The sequence below is a fragment of the Muntiacus reevesi genome, chromosome 20, assembly GCF_963930625.1.
Source record: "Muntiacus reevesi chromosome 20, mMunRee1.1, whole genome shotgun sequence".
Lineage (NCBI taxonomy): Eukaryota > Metazoa > Chordata > Mammalia > Artiodactyla > Cervidae > Muntiacus > Muntiacus reevesi.
The window spans coordinates 25,278,177-25,302,930 of record NC_089268.1 but is presented as its reverse complement, the minus strand read 5'-3'; the positions used below and the strand labels follow the sequence as shown (position 1 = coordinate 25,302,930).

Below are 24,754 nucleotides of genomic sequence, written 5' to 3'. Positions count from 1 at the left end.
AAGAAACAATAGTTCAGTGGTTAAAACCAAATGCTAGTTTTATCACTTGGGCTTCCCTTGTGGCTCAGATGATAAAGAATCTGCCTGCAATGAAGGAGACTTGGGTTCAATCCTTGGATCAGAAGGATCCCCTGGAGAAGGGAATGGCAACCTGCTCCTGTATTCTTGTCTGGAGAATTCCATGGACAGAGGAGCCTGGTGGGCTATAGTCAATGGGGTCGCAAAGAGTCAGACATGATCGAGCAACTAACACTTTCAGTTTTATTACTAGGACTAATCTTACTGCTACTTCCCTCCTCAAGAGATATGCATAACAATCTGATACACATCTTTGAGTTGTTCTGTGGAAACTAAGACACTTCACCTACCCCAGTTGAAGGAAGGTGAGTGCATGCTTACTTAGCAGAAGCATAAAGACCCCAGACTGATTGGAACCAGAGGTTGATTAAGATTCCTGAAACATCATCCTGTTATCTCACCACCAACCAATCAGAAGAAAATCATGCCCCTTGCAACTCTCACCCCGAAATGTTGCCTTTTCCTGGAAACTGTCAGGGAGTTTAGGTCTTTTGATCATGAGCTACCCAGTCTCCTTGCTTGATGTATTGCATTAAATGCTGGACTTCTCCACAACCTGGTGTCAGATTTTGTCTCAGGTGTGTGTTAGGTAAAGAAGCCCAAGTTCAGTTCAGTAACATTGCTGTTTGCAGGCTCCCTACATGACTCTTCTGCCTCTCTGGTCATCAGTTCAGTTCAGTTCAGTCGCTCAGTTATATCTGACTCTTTGCGATCCCATGAATCACAGCACACCAGGCCTCTTTGTCCATCACAAACTCCTGGAGTTTACTCAAACTCATGTCCATCAAGTCGATGATGCCATCCAGCCATCTCATCTTCCATCATCCCCTTCTCCTCCTGCCCCCAATCCCTCCCAGCATCACGGTCTTTTCCAATGAGTCAACTCTTCACATGAAGTGGCCAAAGTACTGGAGTTTCAGCTTCAGCATCAGTCCTTCCAATGAACACCCAGGACTGGTCTCTTTTAGAATGGACTGGCTGGATCTCCTTGCAGTCCAAGGGATTCTCAGGAGTCTTCTCCAACACCACAGTTCAAAACCATCAATTTTTCGGCGCTCAACTTTCTTCACACTCCAACTCTCACTTCCATACATAACCACTGGAAAAACCATAGCCTTGACGAGATGGACCTTTGTTGACAAAGTAATGTCTCTGCTTTTTAATATGCTATCTAGGTTGGTCATAGCTTTCCTGATCATATTGCCTGTCAAATAACCTCAGTGTTGTTCTGAGGACTCTTGTGATTATATTTAGAACTGTTGAGACAAGTGTAGACTACCCCAAAATATGCCTTAATGCATATTGATTATTTCAAATGAATAATTATTGAAGTAACAGTTGATACTAGAGGGACACTCTGACCCTCCCCTTGGTCTCTTTGAAAGGAGAAAATAAATCTCTCATGTGAAAGTTGGCTTTTCTTGCATTTGGGGGTAGGAGGGACACCATTAACACTAGGGACAGGGAATTTGGGGCCAAGAAGCTTGTATAAATAAACCTTGTTACTTCTTTCCTAATTTATTGCCCAAGCTTTACTTAAATTTCTTAGTAATTGAGCATCCAAACCTAAGTTCCTTTGTTCTGTCAATTCCTCCCAAATTTATTGTTTTCATGTCTAAAAAGTATAAAAATGTCTGCTTTGGCTACCTCTTAGGTCCCATTTCTATGAGACCTCTGTGCTCATAGATTAAAATTTGTTCATCTTTCAGCTGTTAATATGACTTGTATCATTTTTTTTATTAGTCTGGTTAAAAGAATTCAAGAGAAGTTGAGGGAAATTTCCCCATCCCCAATATTGTCCATCAGACAGATACAAGATATATATATATATATATATATATATATATATATATATATATTTCAATCCAGAAAGTCCAGATTTGGCAATTAAGGTATTTTGTTTCCCCTTTCTCCTCTTGAGGGGAAGGGAATAAAAGGGGAAGGAAGATATTCTGAATCACCTAAATCACTCTTCATCACACACACACACTGAAAACAAATTCAAAATAACACCTATCAATTTTTTATATCCTTTCTACTTTACAGTTTTGATTTTGGAGATGTTTATCATTTGAAATTCTTAACATTTGGTTTTGCTACCTGTCTTAAAATGGTTCCACTTGTACATGAATTGTTCTTGACGAGTTCATTGTTTTGTAAGTAGCAACTCTGGCACTGATTTGTATGATACTACCTGGTATTTGGGCTTCCCAGGTGGCGCTAGTGGTAAAGAACCTATCTGACAGGGCAGGAGACATGAGACTCAGGTTCGATCCCTGGGTCGGGAAGACCCCTGGAAGAGAGCCTGGCAACCCACTCCAGTATTCTTGCCTGGAGAATCCCATGGACAGCGGAGCCTGGCAGGCTACAGTGCATAAGGTTCCAAAGAGTCAGACACAACTGAAATGACTTAGCATGCACATACACACTTCGTAATTAGAAAGGCTAGTAATTCCTCATATCCCCCCTCCATAGGGGGTCATGTGTGCTGGGAAGGAATAGTGTAGGAGACTGGGCACAAACAAAGATCGTCTCCCTATAGGACAAAGAGAAAGGCTGTTTACTTATTTAAATTTTTATTTTTTAATTGATTAATTAATTCATTCATTTTGATCACACTATTTAGACCTTCCCTATGAATTCACTTTTTTTAAAATTAAAGGCATCTGGTCCCATCACTTCATGGGAAACAGATGGGGAAACAATGGAAACAGTGTTAGACTTCATTTTTTGGGGTTCCAAAATCACTGCAGATGGTGATTGCAGCCATGAAATTAAAATACGCTTACTCCTTGGAAGGAAAATTATGACCAACTTAGATAGTATATTAAAAAGCAGAGACATTACTTTGCCAACAAAGGTCCATCTGGTCAAGGCTATGGTTTTTCCAGTGGTCATGTATGGATGTGAGAGTTGGAGTGTGAAGAAAGCTGAGCGCCGAAAAATTGATGGTTTTGAACTGTGGTGTTGGAGAAGACTCCTGAGAGTCCCTTGGACTGCAAGGAGATCCAACCAGTCCATTCTAAAGGAGATGAGTCCTGGGTGTTCATTGGAAGGACTGATGCTGAAGCTGAAACTCCAGTACTTTGGCCACTTCATGTGAAGAGTTGACTCATTGGAAAAGACCGTGATGCTGGGAGGGATTGGGGGCAGGAGGAGAAGGGGACGACAGAGGATGAGATGGCTGGATGGCATCACCAACTCTATGGGCATGAGTTTGAGTAAACTCCGGGATGATGGACAGGGAGGCCTGGCATGCTGCAATTCATGGGGCCGCAAAGAGTTGGACACGATTGAGTAACTAAACTGAACTGAACTGATAGTTGATTTATGTGTTAGCTTCAGGTGTATAGCAAAATGATTCGTTTTTATACATACATATATATAGATAGATAGGAGGCTTCCTTGAGACTCAGACAGTGAAGTATCTGCTTGCAGTGCAGGAGACCCAGGTTCAATCCCTGGGTTGGGAAGATCCCCTGGAGAAGGAAATGGTAATCCACTCTAGTACTCTTGCCTAGAGAATTCCATGGTTAGAGGAGCCTGGTCGACTACAGTCCATGGGGTTCACAAAGAGTCAGACATGGCTGAGCAACTAACACTTTTCACTTTCATGTATATTTTTTGTCTTCTTCCTCTTTGGTAACTCTAAGTTTGTTCCTTATGTCTGTGAATCTGTTTTGTATGTTATGTCTGTTTTGTATGTTTGTATGTTATGTCTGTGTTTTCTGTTTTGTAAATAAGTTTATTTGTATCTTTTTTTATTCCATGTATAAGTGATATCATGTGATATATGCCTTTTTTACCTCTCTTCACTTAATAAGATAATCTCTAGGTCCATCCATGTTGTGAACTCACTCTTTTTATTTATTTATTTATTACACTTTTTATTTTTTAGTGGGGTATAGCCGATTAATACTATTGTGATAGTTTCAGGTGAACATTGAAGGGATTCAGCAATACGTATGCATGTATCCATTCTCCCTTCCCATTCAGGCTGCCACATAACATTGAGCAGGGTTCCTTGTGCTATATAGTGGGTTCTTGTTGGTCATTTATTTTAAATATAGCAGTGCGTACATGTCCATCCCAAACTCCCTAACTCTCCCTTCCCCCCACTCTTCCCTCTGGCAATCATAAGTTCAGTGAACTCATTCTTGAATCTGCTGTACAATGGAGCTCATCACCTCATTCTTTCCTGGAAAACATATCTGGCATTTTACCGTTTACAGCTAAAATTACAGAGCTCCCAGGAGCAAAGTGACTACGATCATATAGCCTATCAGATCAAACTTTTCGTTCGTTTTCAAGACAGTATTTTTTTCCCCTGTATTAAAATTCCTTTTAATAAAAAGTTAATTACAAAATAAAAGCAATTAGTGAAGTAAATAAGTGATTCATGGCTCATTTAAAATAAACTTCATTTTTTTTAAAAGAAAAAAATAATAGAGGGTAACCCTTTATTGTTCAGGGTAGACTTATTCCTATGGCTACTGCCTCTTTCAAGAGTTTACTGAGGCCTTACGTGTCCTTCAATGGGATGCCCTCTTCACTCCAGGAGGAAGTGAAGTCTTCTTCCTCAGCTGCCTTGGAATTTACTAGAATGTTGTTATTCAAGTTATATTTTGCTTAGCATGATTAACTGCATTAGCATGTGGTAGTGACTTCTTTCTCTGATTTGATTATAACCTTCTGGAGGGAAGGACAGATTTATTATGCCCTTTTTAGTTTAGTTTAATCAATATGTATTGGTTTTCCATTACAATTTAATAATAGTTACTGCTATTACAATCGCTTCTCTTTACTGGGTGCCTCTCACATGCAAAACATTGTGTGATGTCTGTGGCCCCTTTGGGCCCCGCCCTGACTCCAGTTGCATTCCTTTCCCTTCCCCCTCCTGGAGAAACTATCTTGAATTTGGCGTTTCTCATACCTGTGTACTTCTTCATATTCTTTCTTTATTAATTTGGTTGGGAAAATGAATAAGTAAATTTTTACCTGCATGGGTTATACCAGCTTCAGTGACATTCATCACTTGTTCTCTGTTCAGATGTCTCTCTGTCTTAGGCGATGCATTTCTCCTCCTGTCCTTCCAAGGGATTGGAATTAACTGTATTAGTATTGTTGAGGAAATGACAAGGAGATGCAAAGATTCAGGGTGAGGATGTGTTCGAGGAAAACAAAGCCAAGTTCCTATTTTCTGGAGGGAGATGGGACACCTCTAGTGTGTGTCTTTTATGTTCTTCACCAGAGTAGGTATTTCTGAAAATTTTGCTAATAGAATAGCTTTCAGTTTTAGTTCTCGGTGTCCTAGGTATCTGGGAGAACTCCATGATGTGTAAATCAAAATTGTGAAGGTCTGTGAAAGTGGTTTAGTTCTGAACTTCTGCTTTCTCTGTATGCTAGTAAGAATTTGTTTTAGAGTTTTTAGAATTTTTCTTGCCTTTCAGGAAAAAGCAAATGGAAGGAGCTTGTGTACACTTGGCCTTCTCACTTGCTACCTCTGTGACCTTGGAGAGGTCATTGATGTTTCCTTAGCCTAGTTCCTCATCTGTAAAATGGGTACAGCAATACCTGTTCTGCCTAATATTCAGAGTTTCTTTTAGAAAGAGGTGAGATAACTCATGTTGCTTGTAAACTATAAAACACCATAAATATAAAGGGAAATAATTTTGGTGGATGCTCTTCTGTGTCTCATCATGGGGGAAAAATGATGGAGGTGTTTATTCTGCCTGAATAGACAGTATTTCAGAGAAGGCAATGGCACCCCACTCCAGTACTCTTGCCTGGAAAATTCCGTGGACGGAGGAGCCTGGTGGGCTGCAGTCCATGGGGTCGCTAAGAGTCGGACATGCCTGAGTAACTTCACTTTCACTATTCACTTTCATGCATTGGAGAAGGAAATGGCAACCCACTCCAGTGTTCTTGCCTGGAGAATCCCAGGGACGGGGGAGCCTGGTGGGCTGCCGTCTATGGGGTCACACAGAGTCGGACACGAATGAAGTGACTTAGCAGCAGCAGCAGTAGACAGTATTTAGACTTGAAGCTCAAACATGAAAACCTTAGTTAATTACTTCTATTTATCTAAGATTATAGCATCATGAAAAATGGTCTTGTTTTCATTTGCCTTAATGTATCCCTAGTCCAGAACACAGTTGTCAAAATCTATCTGCTTATTGATTATATAAAAAACTGGTAAATATGAATCTTCTCTTGGTCCATGGCTTCAAGAGAAGTTCCAAGGCCTGAGAACAAAACAATAGTTGACAAAACCTTCACCTTCTAAGAGGCTTCCTTGGTGGCTCAGATGGTATAGAATCTGCCTACAATGCAGGAGACCCAGGTTCAATCCCTGGGTTGGAAAGAATCCCTGGAGAAGGGAATGGCAACCCTCTCCAGTATTCTTGCTTGGAGAATTCCATGGACAAAGGAGCCTGGCAGGCTACAGTTCTTGGCATTGCAAATTCAGTGACTAAAATTTTCACTTCCCCTTCTAAAGTGAGGCTCCAGAGTTCCATTGCTGTCAATGACAAAAATTTTCTGTATCTGTGCTGTCCAACATGGTTGCTACTAGCACATGTGTGTATTGAGCAGTTGGAAGTGACTAGTGAGCTTGAGGAACGGAATCTTACTTTATTTTATTGTGATTAATTAAAATCTAAACTTACATAGCTACATGTGGTGAGTGGCTACTATGATGGACAGTGCAGGCTAAGACAATCTATGTTGTTATCAAGGAAGTGGCTAGAACCTAGGGTAACCTCTCTCTATGCCTTCAGGTACCTCCAGGTATAAGGGAAGAGGAGAAAGGGCACTTTCTGTAGGATCATACTGTAATTAAGTTTCAGTATGCTGTGAACTATTCATCTCTTCTCACAGGAGGGCAGAGCATACTGCTTACCCTTCTATCCTCTCAAAGGAGTATTTTTTTTTTCCAGAAAACAAAAAATTTGATTTGTTTTCACTCCTCCCCCCCTCAATTAGTATTCCTTTATTGTTTCTTTTCTGTGCTTAAACTTTAAAAATCTTCAAACATAAGGATAAGATTATAAAACCTCTATGTATCCATCACTCAGTTTCTTCAGTTATCAACTCATGTTTAACTTTGTTTTGTCTCACTACCCACTCACTCCTACCCCGTCAAGATTATTTTAATGTTGGGTATTTCACTATGTACCTTTATAAGATAAGGACTCAAAAACACAGAGGGAGTTGGGTTTTAAGTTACCACTAGAAGTTTACAGGCAGAGACTGCTATCAGACACCCTGAAGAAGAGTCTGTAGGTGAGGGATGGGCTAAGTGACTTGTACTAAAGAAGGTTTCACTTCCCAGCTTGCTGAGCAAAGATCCCAGGCCCACAGTATTACAAGTCTGTGCTTATTAGTGGAGCGTATCATGTCCCATTTTAACAGACTCACCCAAGAGGTGTGAGGTAACCTCAAGTGAGAGGTGAATGCTGGGCATCAGAGGCTATCAGAAAAGTTGTAAATAGCCATTTAGAAGCAGGCATCTCCATGCCAGATAGGCAACTGTAGATCCTGAGTGCAAATCTCTATGGGACCCACAGGAGGGTCAAGAAAAAGAGTTAGTTTTAGACATTTTCAATACTCAGGGTATCAATGCTAAGTTAACTAGATGATAAATGTTAAACTCAACATTAAAAAAACTAAGATCATGGCATGTGGTCCCATCACTTCTTGGCTAACAGATGAGGAAAAAGTGGCAACAGTGACAGATTTTATTTTCTTAGGCTCCAAAATCACTGTGGCTGGTGAATACAGCTGTGAAATTAAGACACTTGCTCTTTGGAAGAAAAACTTTGACAAACCTAGACAGCGTATTAAAAAGCAGAGACATCATTTTGCCGACAAACATCCGTAATCAAAGCTGTGGTTTTTCCAGTTGTCATGTATGGATGTGAGAGTTGGACCATAAAGAAGGTTGAGTGCCAAAGTATTGATGCTTTCTAATTGTGGTGCTGGAGAGGACTCTTGAGAGTTCCTTGATAGCAAAGCGGTCAAACCAGTCAATCCTAAAGAAAATCAACCCTAAATATTCATTAGAAGGACTGATGCTGAAGCTGAAGCTCCAATACTTTGGCCACCTGATGCAAAGAGCTGATTCATTGGAAAAGACTCTGCTGCTGGGAAATATTGAAGGCAGGGGGAGAAGGGAATGACAGAGCAAACTCTGGGAGATAGTAGAGGACAGGGAAGCCTGGCAGTCCGTGGATTCACAACGAGTTGGACACAACTTAGTGACTGAACAACAACAACATATATTCTTAGTTCTGGGAAACCTCTTCTGTTCTATATAGCTCTTCTGTCTCTCAACTCCAGGCCCCAAGCTCAATCCTGGAAAACTGGAGACTTCATAGTTAGTGGAGGAAGAGGGACTGAAGTAGAAAAATAATGCAAAACCAATCATATTTTTCTCCAACACAGATTTCTCAGCTCAAAACTGACTCAAGCTGAAGGAAGGAAGAAGGTTTCAAAAGGATTTGAGATTGCATTGGACTGGACTGGAATGTTTCATATGTGAGAGTAATCAGAAAAGCTATGTCATCTACCTGGGGTTTCATCCAGCATCTGAGAAAGAATTATTTGACAGCATGAGTTTAACTGGGAGTGGGTTAGGAAGACTAAATTTCCTCTCTTGCACCTGCTGAGTCCAGCTCACTTGGTAAACAGATTACAGTAATAAGGATAATTGTACATTATTAATGATACATTGATAGTGATGGTGATGAATAGCTAACATTTATCAAGTATTTGCAACCTGCTAGGTACTCTTCTAAGCATTTTATCTGTTTTAACCCCTCAGCTGGAGATTCATATGGAGTTGATTCCTCCCTAGGAGAGGGAGCTCTGATAACTGGATTGTAAGACTTTCTGAGTCTCACTGGAAGATAAAATCACATATGCTGAAGAATCATTATCACCTAATAGTTACTGAACACACTTAACAAGCATTTCACATGCATTATTTCATTTACTACTTTAACAGCACTGTGAAATAAATTACTCATTTCATCCATTTTATAGATAAGTAAATTGGGGTTCAAAGAAATGAGGTCAATTTACCTTCTGACAGGTCTAGGCTGAGAATCTAATGCTGTGAGGCCTCAGCGTCTTGCTTTTTACCATCACCCTACATCTGAAGCCAGGACTACTGCTCACCTATTTTCACTTCTTGATAATGAGTACATCAATTATAAGAAACAAGAAATTGTCCTGTTCAAGCAAAATTAAAAGTTAGTCAGTTTGAACATTGTGAAACACTTTGGGTACTAATTAGTAATACAATTAGCTCCTTCCCTTGTCCAAAACACTCAACTTTAGCATGGAAAAACAATACAGAAAATGGCTCAAATGGACTGTCAGCGTGTATTCCGGCAAATATAGGAAAAACAAGAGCCAGGGCCAACTGTTCATTTCTGACCCCCTAGAGTCCTCCTGATCCTCGCAAATCTTCTTCCTCTCCACTTTATTTCATTGTTGTTCTTAAAATGAATTCCAAAACCCAAGAGAGGGATAAGGCTCTTACCAAGAAGAGAAAGAAAAAGCTATGCTGTTACGGTTCAGTGTATTCTGAACTCTTGAAATTTGGGGCCTATTTATACTTCAAGACAAACAGAGATCATGTTAACAATAGCAGATGTTGCGAGGGGAGGATAGAGTTTATTACAGGCAGACCTATGTGGGGTCAGAAGCAATAGGCTCTTCCTGGGGAGGAAGTCGGATGGGCAGCTGCAAGGCTAGAAAGGGCTCATGATTGTATTACAGTCCAGACTTAGAGCACGGTGTGTTGCCCAGGTCTGTGGTTGGATGCACGTGCAGCTTCACTACCCCTCACTCAGTTTTTCTTGTTGGTCTCAGGCGTTACTTCCAAAACTGCGTAGGTGGCTCAGATACAAGGAAAACCTCTAACTGTTTTGAAGGGGCTAGGAGACAACTCATATTTGCAAATATGATTGGAAGCATTTATCTTTCCTTCCCCTTCTACATCTTCTAAATATTAGCATTTAATAAAATACACATTTCTTTCATTTATTTTGAACTGCCTCCAAAGCCAGCAAATACCAGAACCTCAAATATTATGATAGGATAGGTTCTTTATTGGTTTGTTTTCTTTTCATTCTTTCTGTTTTTACTGTGTGATTCTTTTTCATTATAAATCCTTATGTTTCCAACTCAAGGAGCCTGACTAATCAGAAGGGCTTCCAGCCGAGGTAGACAAATATTCTCAGTGCAGTCCTGAGACCCTGCAGATGCAGATAGCTCTGCTATTCACAGGAAATGAAGAAGGCAGGTCCATCAGAGACAGAGGATTTCCTCTTCAGATAAAGTATGTTAGCTGTTGCATATTAGTGATATAAAGCTCTGGAGGAGAGAGGCAAGATGGTCTAATGATGGGGGAAATGGCCTCCTCTTATCCTGGATGCTGTTGAAAGCAGAACCAGAGACAAAGTTCACACATAGGTTATTTATTTGGGAAATGATCCAGGAACAGAAGCAGGGGATAGAAAGAGTGAAACAAAGGAGGGAAAGCAACTCAAGATATTACAGGAGATGCTTGATCCTCAAGGACTCGTGAAGACCCTTTTGAATTGTATCTCCATTCTTCCTATGGGCAAAAGGAAAAGATACCTGTTCATGTCTCCGATTGGTCAAAACCCTAATCCTAACACTTTCTGGTTGCATGTGTATGAATGCTAAGTGGTTCATCTCATGGGCAGCATCGGAGAGGCCCAGAGCAGAAAAGCAAACATAAGTTCATTAATGTGTACATTGTGCATACACATGGGATTACTTGATGATGAGTAACTCAAAAGAGTGGTTAGAACCTGAGCTTAGACCTTGGACATCTTAGCAAAGAAAAGTGACAAGACAAAAGAAAGGGACTTTGAACTTACAGAGGTGCTAAGTTGTGGGAAGGTAAATATATGGAGACACTAAATGTAGATCAGGGTTACGTGATAATGTTTGTGATGTGGACTTTTCTGGCACCATTTCTAGGCTAAGGGTCTAGAGTCTCAAATGACTAACTTTAGTCCTTCCTGGTAGAGAGAGGGAGGGGAGACACTATTACAAAAGGCAGAGATCTTTTCTTGTATCTGCTATTTCTAAATTGTTTTCAGCTCAAAATAATCAATATGCCAAACTGAGGGGGGGGTGGGTTTTGGGGGGAGGAAGGGGAAGACATATACTGTTACCTTTCAAAAGTTACCTAGAACCACTGTAAAACCCACATCCATCCTTATTTTACTTCTGTGATTATAATTAGGGCAAATTACAATGAATTCCTGTGTGTTTGACCATGGGCTTTTAACATTGTAAGTGCCATGCATATCACCTAATAGATTTAATTTTTATCTAAATTTGTATTAAGATTATTAAGTTGAAATTTTATCCTTGGAAATTGACGATCTGTGTATGCTGCTTCTCTCTATGTAGGCCACAAAGGATAATTTCAGCTCAACAGCACCAGTGATTAAACAGTTTTTCTGCCCATTACACAACACATGTAATTTTCTGTTATTACTGCTGATTGAATTCAGGGCCAACTCAGGCAGAACTGTGAGACAGGCACTGATTTTCTTTGGTGTTTGCCTTCTCACTTCCCTTTTCTCCTTCAAGCATCTATCCTGGCCTTATTTCCAGTTGTTACTTGGGTATTTTCACTTTAATAGAAAATTGCTGCTAGTAAAAAGTCTTTAAGGTCCAACTAAATGAATCTTTCCTGGTGGACTTTTAGATGGAAATGGGGCCCTATGAGAGAGACATTTTCTGGAGAAGGGCAGCCATCAATCTGTGCAATGGGCGTTGCACATCTATCATGTTGGGTTGTGAGGAGCAAGTCTGAGACAAGGTCTCTGCTTGTATCTTCAAACTGTTCTTGAGGCCCTTGACCCTGTATCCCTCTGTGGCTCCAGCTGTGTCTGCTTCAGCCATAGTCAAACTTCTTAAAGGAAAAGTGCCCTGATTGACTCTTCCTTACGTCTTATTCAGTCTCTCCCACTGCACTGTGGCTTGTTTCCTCTTTTCTTCACTTAAATTGCACTGGCCAACATCAGTGATTGCAAATAACTGGATGCTTTCCCCTTATCTATATAGTCTCTGCAGAATTTGACTGAGTCTGCTCCCTGATTCTTCAAGTCACATCCTGCTTTGGTTTCCAAGGCAACGTGCTTTCCTGGTTCTCCAACTTCTCAGTAGTAGAGTACTGAAAGGGGTCGGGACCAGGGTGGAAATGTAATGTCTAGCAGTATCCCCACTCTTGGATACACATAACTAAATTTCCTTAATTCTTGTAATGAATATTTAAGCCCCTTTCTGACCTTCTTGCTAGTCTGAGTTTTTACAAAAAATTTTTTTGGAATTTCCACTGCCCCAGCCATTGCCTCCTTCTCCTTTTCTCCATCTGAGTCCTCTTCTCCTCATTCCACCAATGTTAGTGATCTTTAAAGTTTTGCCATTAACCATCTTCTTTTCCTCTTTTTCCTCTCTTTATCTTATTAATGCCCTGGCCTTCAACTCTTAGATCCCAAATCTTGACCCTTGTTTCAGATTCACCCCTAACTTCCACATCTGCATACCCAACCATCTGTTAGACATCTCCATTCTACCTATGTTAGAATGCCTTATCTTCAGCCCTCCATCTCTTATAAGTCTCCCAAATTAGTAGTTTAGTCACCCTTGCTGCTTCACCATCTCAGCCCCTTCTTTCATGTAGTCTTCATGTAGTCACAATGGCTTGCCAAATACATTAAAGTTGATAAATTCATCCTCTTTTCCATTTTATCCCTACTACCTTGGTGTGGGCCTTTATCTGAGCTATAGCAGTGAATACTGTTCTGTCTCTCCCTACTTTTTGTTATTGTTCAGTTGCTAAGTCATTCCCAACTCTTTGCGACCCCATGGACTATAGCCCACCAAGCTCTTCTATCCATGGAATTCTCCAGGCAAGAATACTGGATTGCATTGTCATTTCCTTCTCCAGGGGATCTTCCTGATCCAGGGATTGAACCTGTGTCTCCTGCATTTTTCCTACTCTAAACCTCTATAATTCTATTAATGCAATCTACCCATGGAAGACATGCTTTTTCTAAAATGCAAATGTGATCATATAAACATCAGCGTAAAACTTTTAACTGGTCTCCCTCTATTTTATAAAATAAAATCTAAATTCATTACTGCAATATCTGATAGGCTGTGTGATAGGACCTCCCTTACAAGGCCAGTCCTCCTTTTAGGCCACCATATCCCTCCACAGTAAAATTAAACATTCCATGTTGCTCGAAGCCTCTGTACCTTTGGTCAGTATGTTCTTCTGACTCATTCTCTTAATTTCAACAGTGAAATGAAGGGATTGTGGATACACTCCCTTTCTACAGGTATTGATTGATGGATGTGAATGTCAGGGGAAGGACAAAGAAGGGCAGAAGATGTATCATGTCTCATCTGGTTCCTACTGCCTTTCATTAGCATTAGCAGGACTGACAGAACTTTCTGAGGTAGCAATACCTTCTTGGAAATGTACTAGGAATCTTTCAAACTAGGATCATTAGAGCAGAGATATGAATAACCTATGTCCCTCAGAAACAGCAGAGCACCTTCTAAACCCTTGTATTTGTGTTTATAGCCAGATAAGCTTTCGGGAATTAAAACCAAAGGTGGACCTTTTGGTGTAATGCAGAGAGATGCCAAAGTTGTCATCTAATTGATATCTGAAGACAAAAAGTTATGAGCCTTTTAGTGCTTCATTCACCAGCCAGGTTGCCACATTTTAGGTCATGGTTCACCGCTGACCTCCTCAGGAGAGAGGAGATGTAAGAATTTGGTTTCCTTATGAATTTATAAAATATGTGAATAGTTTGGGTGTTTATTACCTATTGTATATTGCATTAGTTTGAAAGGTAAAAAATAATATTAGAGTTTTCTCCCTTCTTTCTTCTACCTTGGATTTATATTGAGTAATCTGGAGTTTTCTTGTTTGTTGTAAATTCTCATTTTAATTCTTGAGATGGCTAGGGAACAATTCTCCATTAACTGGAGCTTTCAAATAAACAGAACCTTAATTGTCAGAATAAAAAAAGGTTATTATAACAGATGTAGTAAAAACATAAATAAAATACCTGATTGTGTTCTCATTGTCCCTTTCAATTCAGGCAAATTACCTGGAATGCCTGTTTATAAAGCTATACCATGAAAATAGACCAGGATGGTCATTCAGAAGCGACACAGAAAGATCCTTTTTACTAATATTTCAAGAAGAGAAATATACATTTTTAGAGAAATTTTCAACAGCATTTTCCTAAGTCCTCCCTCTGTGTTTATGTAGCACTTTAAACAAATGTTTATGTAGCACTAAAATATATATGTATATGTTTATATATACATTTTTATTGCAGACATGATACATATCATTATTGTACTTTGTCCATTTGTCTTTCTGCTCTTTAATTTTAGTGCTTTGAGGGCAGGAAACCATTCTTTGCATCCTCATCACCTACCACAAATTCAGGAGAATTATAGTAAATAATATTTAATTGAAGGCAACTTCAAACAAAAAATGGATTTCTGATAATTCCAAGTCCCAGAGAAAGTTTGGTACATTCCCTGTCATTTATTGAGGTCTTAGAAGATAAAATTTATGGCAATAACTTCTGTTAATTACATTGTCCAAGGTAAGGTAAATTGGATACAAGTTCTGAATTTCATCCATAAGTTTGTGGAAATTTATTTTTTCTCTTATTAAACAGGTATGTATATAATATCTTCAACTTTGCCAAAAATGTCAAATCTCTTACAAGAAAGGTTTGCTGCCCACTATTCTATAAAATATTTTATATAAGTTTAAGGAGTCATTAATGTATAAAAATTTCTCTATTTCAACTTTTTAATACTGGCCTGAATATTAAAACCGTGAGTTCTGCTTCTCACCTGTAGCTACGTCTGACCTTCTTGTGTACCTTTCTTGACTGGTCACAGGGCTGAATGCAGAATGGATGTTTAGTAAAAAGTGGTTAATTGATTTAGGTGTATGATCAGAAATAAATGCTAGACTCTTCAGACAGACTTAACTCTCTGCTATACATTAGCTAGAAGAAATGGAGAAATCTGTCAAGAACTTGAGGTGATAATTCACACAGCTTAAGAGATGGCTCCAAATTAATATGTCAGGCCAATTGGCTGATTGTTAGTTAATTATAATTTAATATTTTCAAACTGCAGCATTATTTCAAACTGCAGTGACACCAACCATAAATATATTTTAAAAGATCTCAAAAGTAGGTAACCACACAAAAAAGGAATTACATAGACTGAAATTAAAACCCAGAGTTAATGTCTTGGTTAGTTAAGTGTTTTAGTGAAATTTTTCTTTTTATTTTTTGATTACTGGGAAGTCCTTCCTAATTTCACTTATTAAAAGGGTACATTTTCAGCTGCCTTGATGAGGTGGGTTGCATTGTAAATCCTGCCTAAGTGTAGTTGGAATAAACCAGTCAAGAATTTAACCTCTGTTTGACAAACTAATTGGCTAGGAGTTTAAAACCATCAGTTATGTAGTAAAACTGTATGCCATCAATTAGGGTGAACTGATTATGTTCTCTTGGCTTCATGTCTGAGGAATCTTGTTAGCAGTTGAACTCTCTTTGTGATTTGCTCAACTCTGAGAAAATGACTTAGCCTTTTGTATAAGCATGAGGCTTTCAATTCCCTGCAAATTTCACAGAGCTTTTAGGTAATGGGCTGCATTTTATCGAAGGTAGTGATGTCAAGTGCACATGGAAAGAATGGTTTTGGCATATTATTCTTTCCTTAGTGAATCACAAATGAGCTCTTCATGTCTGATTTCTTCTCTGGACAACCCAGCTGAGGGGGTGGGATGTGCAGTGAGATAGGAGTCCTTCATGGGCTACTGTCTTCCCCTGAAAAACTCCAGGTATAATCCAGAGTCAGTGATCCAGAGGACTTAGAGAATAAGAACTTAGAGAATTAAAATAGAGAATTAGAGAATAAGGATTTAGAAAATAAGAATATGATCCTTATTAATGACATGAAAACTGGGAATCTGGACAAGACAGAATTCAGAGAAAGAAAGAAGGATATGGGGCCTGGGGACATCCTTCAGCCAGAGAGGAGAATTGAGTTTTAGCTATTGATGACACCCAGACGCTCCCTCCATTTATCAAAAGAGGCTTGATATTTTAAAGTATCAGTCATGGTTTTCTGTTTGCATTCTAAATCTGCTTTTTCCAGAAACTTGGAACTAGAGGTCTTTGTTCAGTCATCACAATTTATATTATATTTCAGGTTCTTGTTTGTACTATCTCAGAACACTTGGGGATTTTATTATTTGCTATGAAATCAGAATTAAAGCATATTTGACATTTTCTATTTATGCTTTCTATGAGTGAGTACCTGGCAATGATCAAGCTAAGTTCAAGTTATAAAACATCCCCAGCTAATATACCCTATGCATATCTTTAAAGTGAATAATTACTCAGGCAATTGATTATTATTTTTGTGTGTATGTATACATAAACACCTCATGAGTACAGAAGCCCAATCTGTTCTATTCATGACTATTCCTAGGATAATAATTCTCACTGAATATTTGTTTGTTGATCTAATGAGTGTGATTCTGATTCTTGTAACAGCATGGTGCACATTTTTATAGTTGTTGTAGATACAAAAAGAATTAAATAAGTAGCTCAGAGCTATTGCAGCTCCCCTGACCAATGTTATAATGCAATTTTAGAGGCTCTTATAGTATTGAATAAAACATTTTATTATGGTTTCAAATGTTTGATATCTGAATACTTTGTACAAAACACTTTATTGGAAAATAATGCTATTTTTCAACTGGAGTGCTAAAAGGTATTATAACAGTTGATAAAGATATTTTTAAAGGAAGTCACTCTAGAATTCTTAAAACTGTCAACCAATAATATCAAGTATTAGTGAGAATGAGGAGCATACATTGCTTGTAGATATATAGATATAGTATATAAAGAATATAGATACTCTGAAAATAGTTTGGAAGTTTCTTACAAAATTATATATATGTACTTAACATGTGCATGCATGCATGCTATGTCACTTCAATCATGTCCAACTCTGCGACCCTAAGGACTGTAGCATGCCAATCTCCTCTGTCCATGGGATTCTCCAGGCAAGAATACTGGAGTGGGTTGCCATGCCCTCCTCCAAGGGATCCTCCTGGCCCAGGGATCAAACCCACGTCTCCTGTGTCTCCTGCATTGGCAGGCAGGTTCTTTATCAGTAGCACCACCTGGGAAGCCCATATACTCAAAATGTTCTCCAGAAATCCTGTTTATGGTTATTTACTCTAGAGAAATGAAAACTTATGTTCACTCTAAAACTTGCAGACATATTGTTCCCAAATGCAAGTTCCTGTGCCGAACACACAGTGAGGTCAAACAAACTGAAATGTCGGAGTCTGGATCAGAGAAAGGTTTATTGCAGGGAGTAGAGAAGGGGTAGAAGAATGGGTGGCTCATGTGGAAAAAGCCCCAAACTCCTCAGATGGTTCAGCAAAGCACTTTAAAGGCAGGGTGAGGAAGAGGCATGGCTGTGTGCTGTGCTTAGCCGCTCAGTCATGTACGGCTCTTTGAGACCCCATGGACTGTAGCCCGCCAGGCTCCTCTGTCCATGGGATTCTCCAGGCAAGAATACTGGAGTGGGTTGCCATTCCTTCTCCAGGGGGTCTTCCCAACCCAGGGGTTGAACTCAGGACTCCTGCATTGCAGGTGGATTCTATACCATCTGAGCCATCAGGGAAGCCCAGGGCATGGCTAATTGCTGCATACTTCTTAGGATTGGATCATTTGTTCTAGCAGCTGTCCACATAGGTCAAGTCTCAATGTTCCTATAAATCTCCAATACAGCAACTATTCTGTTCTGCAGCCTTTTTTCTTTATATGAATGGACTCCTATAGGTCAGAACCTTCAGAATGGGCTATCCTGTGTATTGTAGGCCACGGGCAACATCTTTTACAGAAGAAGCAGAGTCAGCATGACTAAGCACAGGCAATAGAACAGATCTAAGATGGAGTCAGATGTGTTCTTTCCTATTAAAAAATGTTCAGAGCAGCTTTATTGGTGATAGTCAGAAGCTGGAAACAACCCAGTATCCTTCATGAGGGGCCTGGATAAATAAGCTCTGGCATATCCATGCAGTAGAATACTGTTGTTGTTCAGTCCCTAAGGTCCTCCCAACTCTTTGTGATCCATGGACTGTAGCCTGCCAGGTTTCTCTGTCCATGGAATTTTCCAGGCAAGAATATTGGAGTGGGTCTCCATTTCCTACTCCAGGGGACCTTCCTGACCCAGGTCTCTTCCCGCGTCTCTTGCGTTCCTGAATTGGCTGGCAGATTCTTTACTACTGATGCCACCTGAGAAGTATAATACTACTCAGATAAAAAGGCATGAACTGTTGGTACATATTCGTATCGATACAGGCAAAATGGATGATTCTCAATGACGGGGAGTGAAAGAAGTCAGTACGAAAAGGCTACTTACTCTATGATTTCAACTGTGTGATATGTTGGAAAGGGAAAAACTGTAAAGACAATGAAAAAGTCAGTGATTGCCAGAGGTCTGGGTGTGGTGAGAATGGTATTATAATGGGGTAGCACAGGGAATTTTAGAGCATCACTGAGTTGCTTTGTATCCTAATTGTGAAGGGAGTTACACAAATCCATACATTGTTGAATTCCATAGACTCCTGCACCAAAATAAAAAGAATTGCTGTATGATAATTTAAAAAAGAACATAAAGAAACTCTCAGTCAATAAAATTTAAGCAATGGTGTAAGCAACCAACAGAGGCTTACTTACAATCAAGGGGTATCTTCTTACTTACATACAAGTGATATCTTCACAGGCACGTCACAACTGGAGACCTTGGGTTTGAATACCATGATCTAATTGTCTAAATTATGGAAAGGCAGAAGAGTCCACGATAGTATATTTTTTGCAAAAGAAATAAAGTAGTATTACCAAAAAGGAAACTCTCCTATACTTATTCAAAAAGCAGAGTTGTGAGATCTTGTTTGAAGCCATCGCTTTATTGTCCAGTTATGTAGATTTTTCCCTCTGGTTCTTATTCTGGCATTAATTAATATAACAGAATCTGAAAGAAAGATTAGAAATGTGTTATGTTAGAAATAGCCTTGCTTTAAGGGACATGCATATTGATATGCCAGGAAAACTTGGACGGTTTTCTCACCACTGAGTTTTTTTTTTTTTACCCAGTCTGGAGTCCAATGGAAACCACATATTTATTAAATGATTGATGTTTGTGCTCCTCAGGAACCATGGGAATTACCATCTGAGATCAGATCATTAGTCTGCCTAGTCTAACATCTTGCTTCTGGCTTAAGTAATTATCTGATGCTTTTGAGAGACATTTAAATCTTTCTTATAAAGCACTTGACCATTGTTTCACATTGTGTTGATTCTCACTGTTGAGATGTGGATGAGAAACTTGCACTGAAGTTTCTTTTAGTACAGTTAAGTTCATTTGCAAAATCAAATTTTATTTTGGCCATTTTGATGGTACTGGTTAGATCCGAAATGATAAGAAATGCTGTGATATACTTGCTCTAATTCTCAAAGATTTTAGTTTTCTATTCCACCCGAGGCTACAAGAATGACTAGATAAAAACCGCATATAATATAATGTGTTTTATATTACTAGAAGCCGTATATTTTATAAGATAAAACGTGATTTATCCTCTCCATGTTTGTAAGATGACTGTTCAGAGCTTTATGTGCTATGGTCTCAGAGCTAATCATTCACCAATAATTGATAATTAACAGCTCTTTAGTTACTTTTTACCATTTCTTTCTAATATATTGCTTTCTTTCCTTAAGAATAAAACAATTTAATTGACTGATATAATGTGATCCTTTTCTGCCTTCCTATCTCCTAGATAGACATTAAATGTATAGGCAATATTTAGTATCAGCATCAATTTATTTAGCATTTACATCTTCTTAATAAAAACTTTTTAAAAATAAATGCCAGGTGAGAAACTCATCCTTTTACAAACGCCCAGGAGTTGGACTTTAGACTTCCTGCTCAATAAGAATATTTGCTGTTGCTGTTGTTTATAAGCAGAGTTGTAACTGATTTGTTTGCTTGCTAAGGAGGCAGCTACCCCGTGTGAGTAGTAAGTAACCTAAGGATATGGTATGTAGAGAATCTTTCTACAGGAGTGATTTCTCAACTGGGATGCATAACCCCCAAGGTCCTTTAGGCAATATCTGGAGACACTTGGTTGTTACAACTGGGGGATTGTACTTACTGGCATTTAGTAGGTAGAGGCTAGGGATGCTGCTAAATATACTACAATGTCCAGGAGAATCTCAACACCAAAGAACTGTCCAGTCCAGTATGTTAATCACGCCTAGATTGAGAACCCCTAGTCTATAAAGAGCAGAAGTTGTGTTTTTAGGATCAAGCACAGTGCCTTGAACATGGTAGATGCAGAGGATGTATTGAGGGATTTTCCCAACGGACCCTCAAATCAGGCTCAGGGCATAAAGGGAGGATACTTGTTACTATAATCAGGCAAGTTGCAAAGCAACAAATTTCATGATGCAATTTACAGTTATTTCATAGCATGTTTGATTAGGCACACATGCAAAGCAGTTTATTAAGAGGACTATTACTAGTACCATTTTCTTTTTAAACGTGAGACTAAACGTTGTTTTCCTCTCTTCTCTGTTGTAGATAGTGTTCACGGATTGGTCATCAGTTTTTCCTCGTCTCTCACAATCAGCGGCTCACAATCTGGGGAGCACATATCCCACCAACTGGGGTTCTGTTGCCTGCCCTGACAGTTCTTTGCTTTACCTCTAAGTTCTGGTTTGCTAATCCTCACTTTAGCTGTTTGATCCCAAAGTTGAGAGGTTTTAGAGCAGAAAAATTCTGTCAATTGGTCTCTCTCTGAACTCTAGATCTTGAAAAGAAACTTTTTACAATGTGGTAGTAAATAGTAGGATATCTGTACTAAGAGCTGATTGTACATCGTGGGTTGTCCAGGGAAAGTGCACAGAGGACAGGATTGGATAGCTCAGTCCTTGGCTTGGGTGATTTTTGTCCAAAAAATTTTTGCTTCGTTGAATGGTACTTGTGATGGCCTTCTGTGTTGCTCCTGAGAACTCGCCTTCTAAAATCTTCAGTCCCGTTTCCCCCTTTCGTGGGGATCAGTAATAGGTCCATGAGCTATAGACCAGCAAGCATCCTTGGCTAACTTGGTGTCTGCCTGTCACTGCCAAATCCTTAAAGCAGGTCTGAACTCAGATTCACTTCAGAGTGCTATGAGTTTGCAGAGTGGGGAAGACCCCTTTCTAAAAATCGCAGTACTACTTGACGCTTGTTGCTTGTAATTCTTTTACATGAAGATAGACTTTCAAATCCACTAATGAGTTTAAAAGTTCAACTTGTAAATACTAACTGAATGTCAACTTGTTAGAACAAATTTTCACCAAAATTCAAATAAGGATAGTCAAATTTTTTTTCTTCTTCTGTAAGAATAGAGAATAGTTTTAGGAGCCCAAAAGTGGTAGAGGGTTTTTATTTGTTTGTTTTGTTTTGTTTTGTTTTTCGCTTTAAGAACCAGAAATGCCATCAAAGGCAAAATTTTCTTCCTTCAAAATTTCACTTTGAGTTTGTGCCATTTTTCTTCTACTTTTCTTATCCAGATGTACAACAGATAGTAGAGCAGGGAAGAGAAGGGATTAAGATTTCTGTTCTAGAATTAACTATTATCTAATAGAATCCCATACACGTTAAAGTCTCTACAAAACTTATAAATTTATAACTAATATATTTCTCAGAGGTAGTCACATAAACTCATATTGTTATTTTGAACCAATGATATCAAATAGCTATTAGTTATAATTTTTACAATCTATGAAAAAAATGTTCCCCAAATCAATTTCTGAGACAGGTAGCTTCAACATCTTTTCAGTCTTAAGGATTGTAGAAATGAACCCTGAAAGTAGGTCAAACAGGTCAAGCTTATTTCTTAATCACTACCAATTTAATAGATTATGAAATCAGTATTTCATTTTACATATTCTGTCTCTTTTTTTTTCTTCTGCTTTTAATTTTTTTGGCAAGCTGGCCATTCTTTATGTTTCAGAAATAACAGTATTAAATGCTATGGAGAAAGGTTAGAGGGTTGACATTGAGGTTGCATTATAAAGACAAGTTAAAAGCTTTAATTTATACTTGAGAATAACAAGATATGAAAGGATTTTGTGAAAATCCTTTGTTCATTAGATAATGTTTATTTAACAAGAAATGAGTGTTTTCAGTAAGATTAAACTGAGGATTTTATTAGAAAGACTTTAAGAAGTAAGGTCTCTGTTCTTTATACCCTGCTGATTTAAAGAAATATTACTAAATACTTTTAAGTCTATTTTTATTCAGTTCTGTCTGCTTGTTATTGGTTATAATAGACTTAGAACCTTAAAGCTTATTCTTTTATTCTTCATTTTTTGTTTTAAAATTTTGGCAAGATTGTTTTCCTTATGCTTGTTGTTATTCAAAGGCCCCAGCTGAATCCTGATTCTGCTGTAGCCAGGGCTGTTGGAAGAAGACATGATATTGCCACTGGGGAAGCTGGTAGCTAAGAAATCTCCTTAGTCACAATGCGGTTGTATAGCTGAATTGTCCTCTGTGCATGAGAAGTGATGGGACTACACCTTCTGGTTTGCCCAGAACAACCTAAGTTCATACTTGCTGTCCCAGTGTAAATGTAATACAGCCACTCTCAAAAGTGTCTTGGTTTAAACAATAAAGTATATGGTTACCATCAACTTAAAAGGCTATATGGAGAAAATGATAACTGTTTTATTTTTTGATGGTAGTGGGAGTGTGTGGCTTATGAAAAAAAAATCAATAAAATGAGATGATCCAGTAATAAACAGAATGTAGAAGAGTTTTGTGGAAACTAAGAAAGAAAATATTTCTAGACATTGCTGTAAAATGACAAGCCAAAACAGAGAGAGGGAGAAAAGATAAAAGTAAGCATCATAGCAACAGGGCTATAATTATTAGGACAAAGCCAAGTGTTTCGGTGATGGTGTTAGTGGGGGAAAGGATGCATAGGATCCGGCACTCAATATAACTTTAAAAAACCCAGTAAAATGCTTAAATAGCTGGAGAGGTCAAGGACTTGGGCTTTGGAACAGACTGTCCTGTGTTCACATTCCTTAAGCTACTTAAAGATGGAAAAGATGCTTAGACCATATTTGCCTCATTTCCCTCATTTGCAAAATGGGAGTAATAGTAGTACTTATGCCATAGAGTCTTTGTGAAATTTAAGTGTTAATGCTTGTAAAGCACTTAAGGTGGTGTGGATCATGCTGTAAGCACTCAATGCATGTAGTCTGCCATTATTATTATTGCAAATATTTTCAACTAACAAAGGGGAGGATGGCTGTACAGTGTCATTAGTGCCTTAATGAAGCTGCACATGTTTCTGCTGCAGGCAGCATCACACACTGAGCAACTCTGCATCCAGGTTGGCTGGATGGGAGTCCTGTCTCTATCATGTATTTCTTCAGCAAATTTCTGGACTTTTCTTTAGTCACCACATGTTTAGATGAAGATGAAAATACTATAGACCTTTTAGATTTATTATTGTGATTAGACTTGCTACAATTCTTGTAAAACCATTCCCTACAATCTTGGGCATATAGTCAAGGCTTCACCCTATAGAATAACTTAGAAGTTATTCTTTAGGAACCTCTCCTTATGGACTTACATATGTGATGTGGGATAAGTAAGCTATGGACTTTCTGGGTTTCTTAGCTCTAATTATTCTTAGTAGAAGGGAATGAGTATGTGGTTCATACTGAGGCATAGAGTGGCTATAGAAAAGTGGGTGTGTTTGATGTGTGTATAATGCTTTGAAAGAGAGGGTAATTGACTCAGTTCTGTTATAAAGATGATGAGGTAGGGGTCCATGAGCACATGAATCAGTCTCTCTTTCCCTTTCTCTCTCTCATGTTCTGTTTGTATGTGACCTTGTCCAAGGGGCTTATGTGTTGAGATGAAGATCAAGAACTGAACCCTAAAGAACACCTTCACTTAAAGCACTGGATAAAGGAGCCTCCCCCAGCCCCAACTCCCACCCCCAAGCAGCAGCAGTTGAGGAGAAACAGGGATAAGAAGAGTAGGAGATAATGATATCCTAGGAATTAGGGCAAAAGAGTATTTAAAGAAAAACAATAACAAATGCTATCATGAAGCCAACTATGATTAAATCAGAAAAAGCAACTGGATCTTAGAACTGGAACTGAGGCTTAGACTTCTCCTAACATCTCCGAGAACAGTATCAATAGAGTGAATGGGGCAAAATGTAGATTTTGGTGGATTTGAGACCCATCAAAAAGATGAGAAAAATTAATACGTAATATAAAACAAAGTAAAAATAATATCTTAAAATTATCTTTCCAATGAATTTGAGAGTAAATGGAAAGATAAGAAGGTGGGATACTTACACATGCTTCCAGGTAAAGGGAAGATGTTTGAAGATCCAAGAGACAAACAGCAGTTGATGAGGCTAATTTGTGACTTCCAAGGAGGAGCCAGGGCTGAGGTCGCCAATGTAGACATTAGCCTG

At 38.7% G+C, this 24,754-nt stretch overlaps 1 protein-coding gene across 10 annotated transcripts in view; it reads left to right on the top strand.

The window, feature by feature from the left end:
- Positions 1–24,754, top strand: part of PKHD1 (PKHD1 ciliary IPT domain containing fibrocystin/polyductin) — a 432,300-nt gene that overhangs the window by 340,099 nt on the left and 67,447 nt on the right. The window contains exons 62-63 of one of the 10 annotated variants that reach the window (XM_065912095.1): positions 19,422–19,491; positions 20,848–21,693. The exons of 8 other annotated variants lie outside the window; for them this stretch is intronic. In XM_065912095.1, coding sequence (XP_065768167.1) covers positions 19,422–19,444 — 23 coding nt within the window. In that variant the 3' untranslated portion in view covers positions 19,445–19,491; positions 20,848–21,693. Of the gene's footprint in view, positions 1–8,523; positions 8,623–19,421; positions 19,492–20,847; positions 21,694–24,754 lie in introns of those variants that run through there. One more of the 10 variants, XM_065912096.1, reaches the window with a different exon arrangement.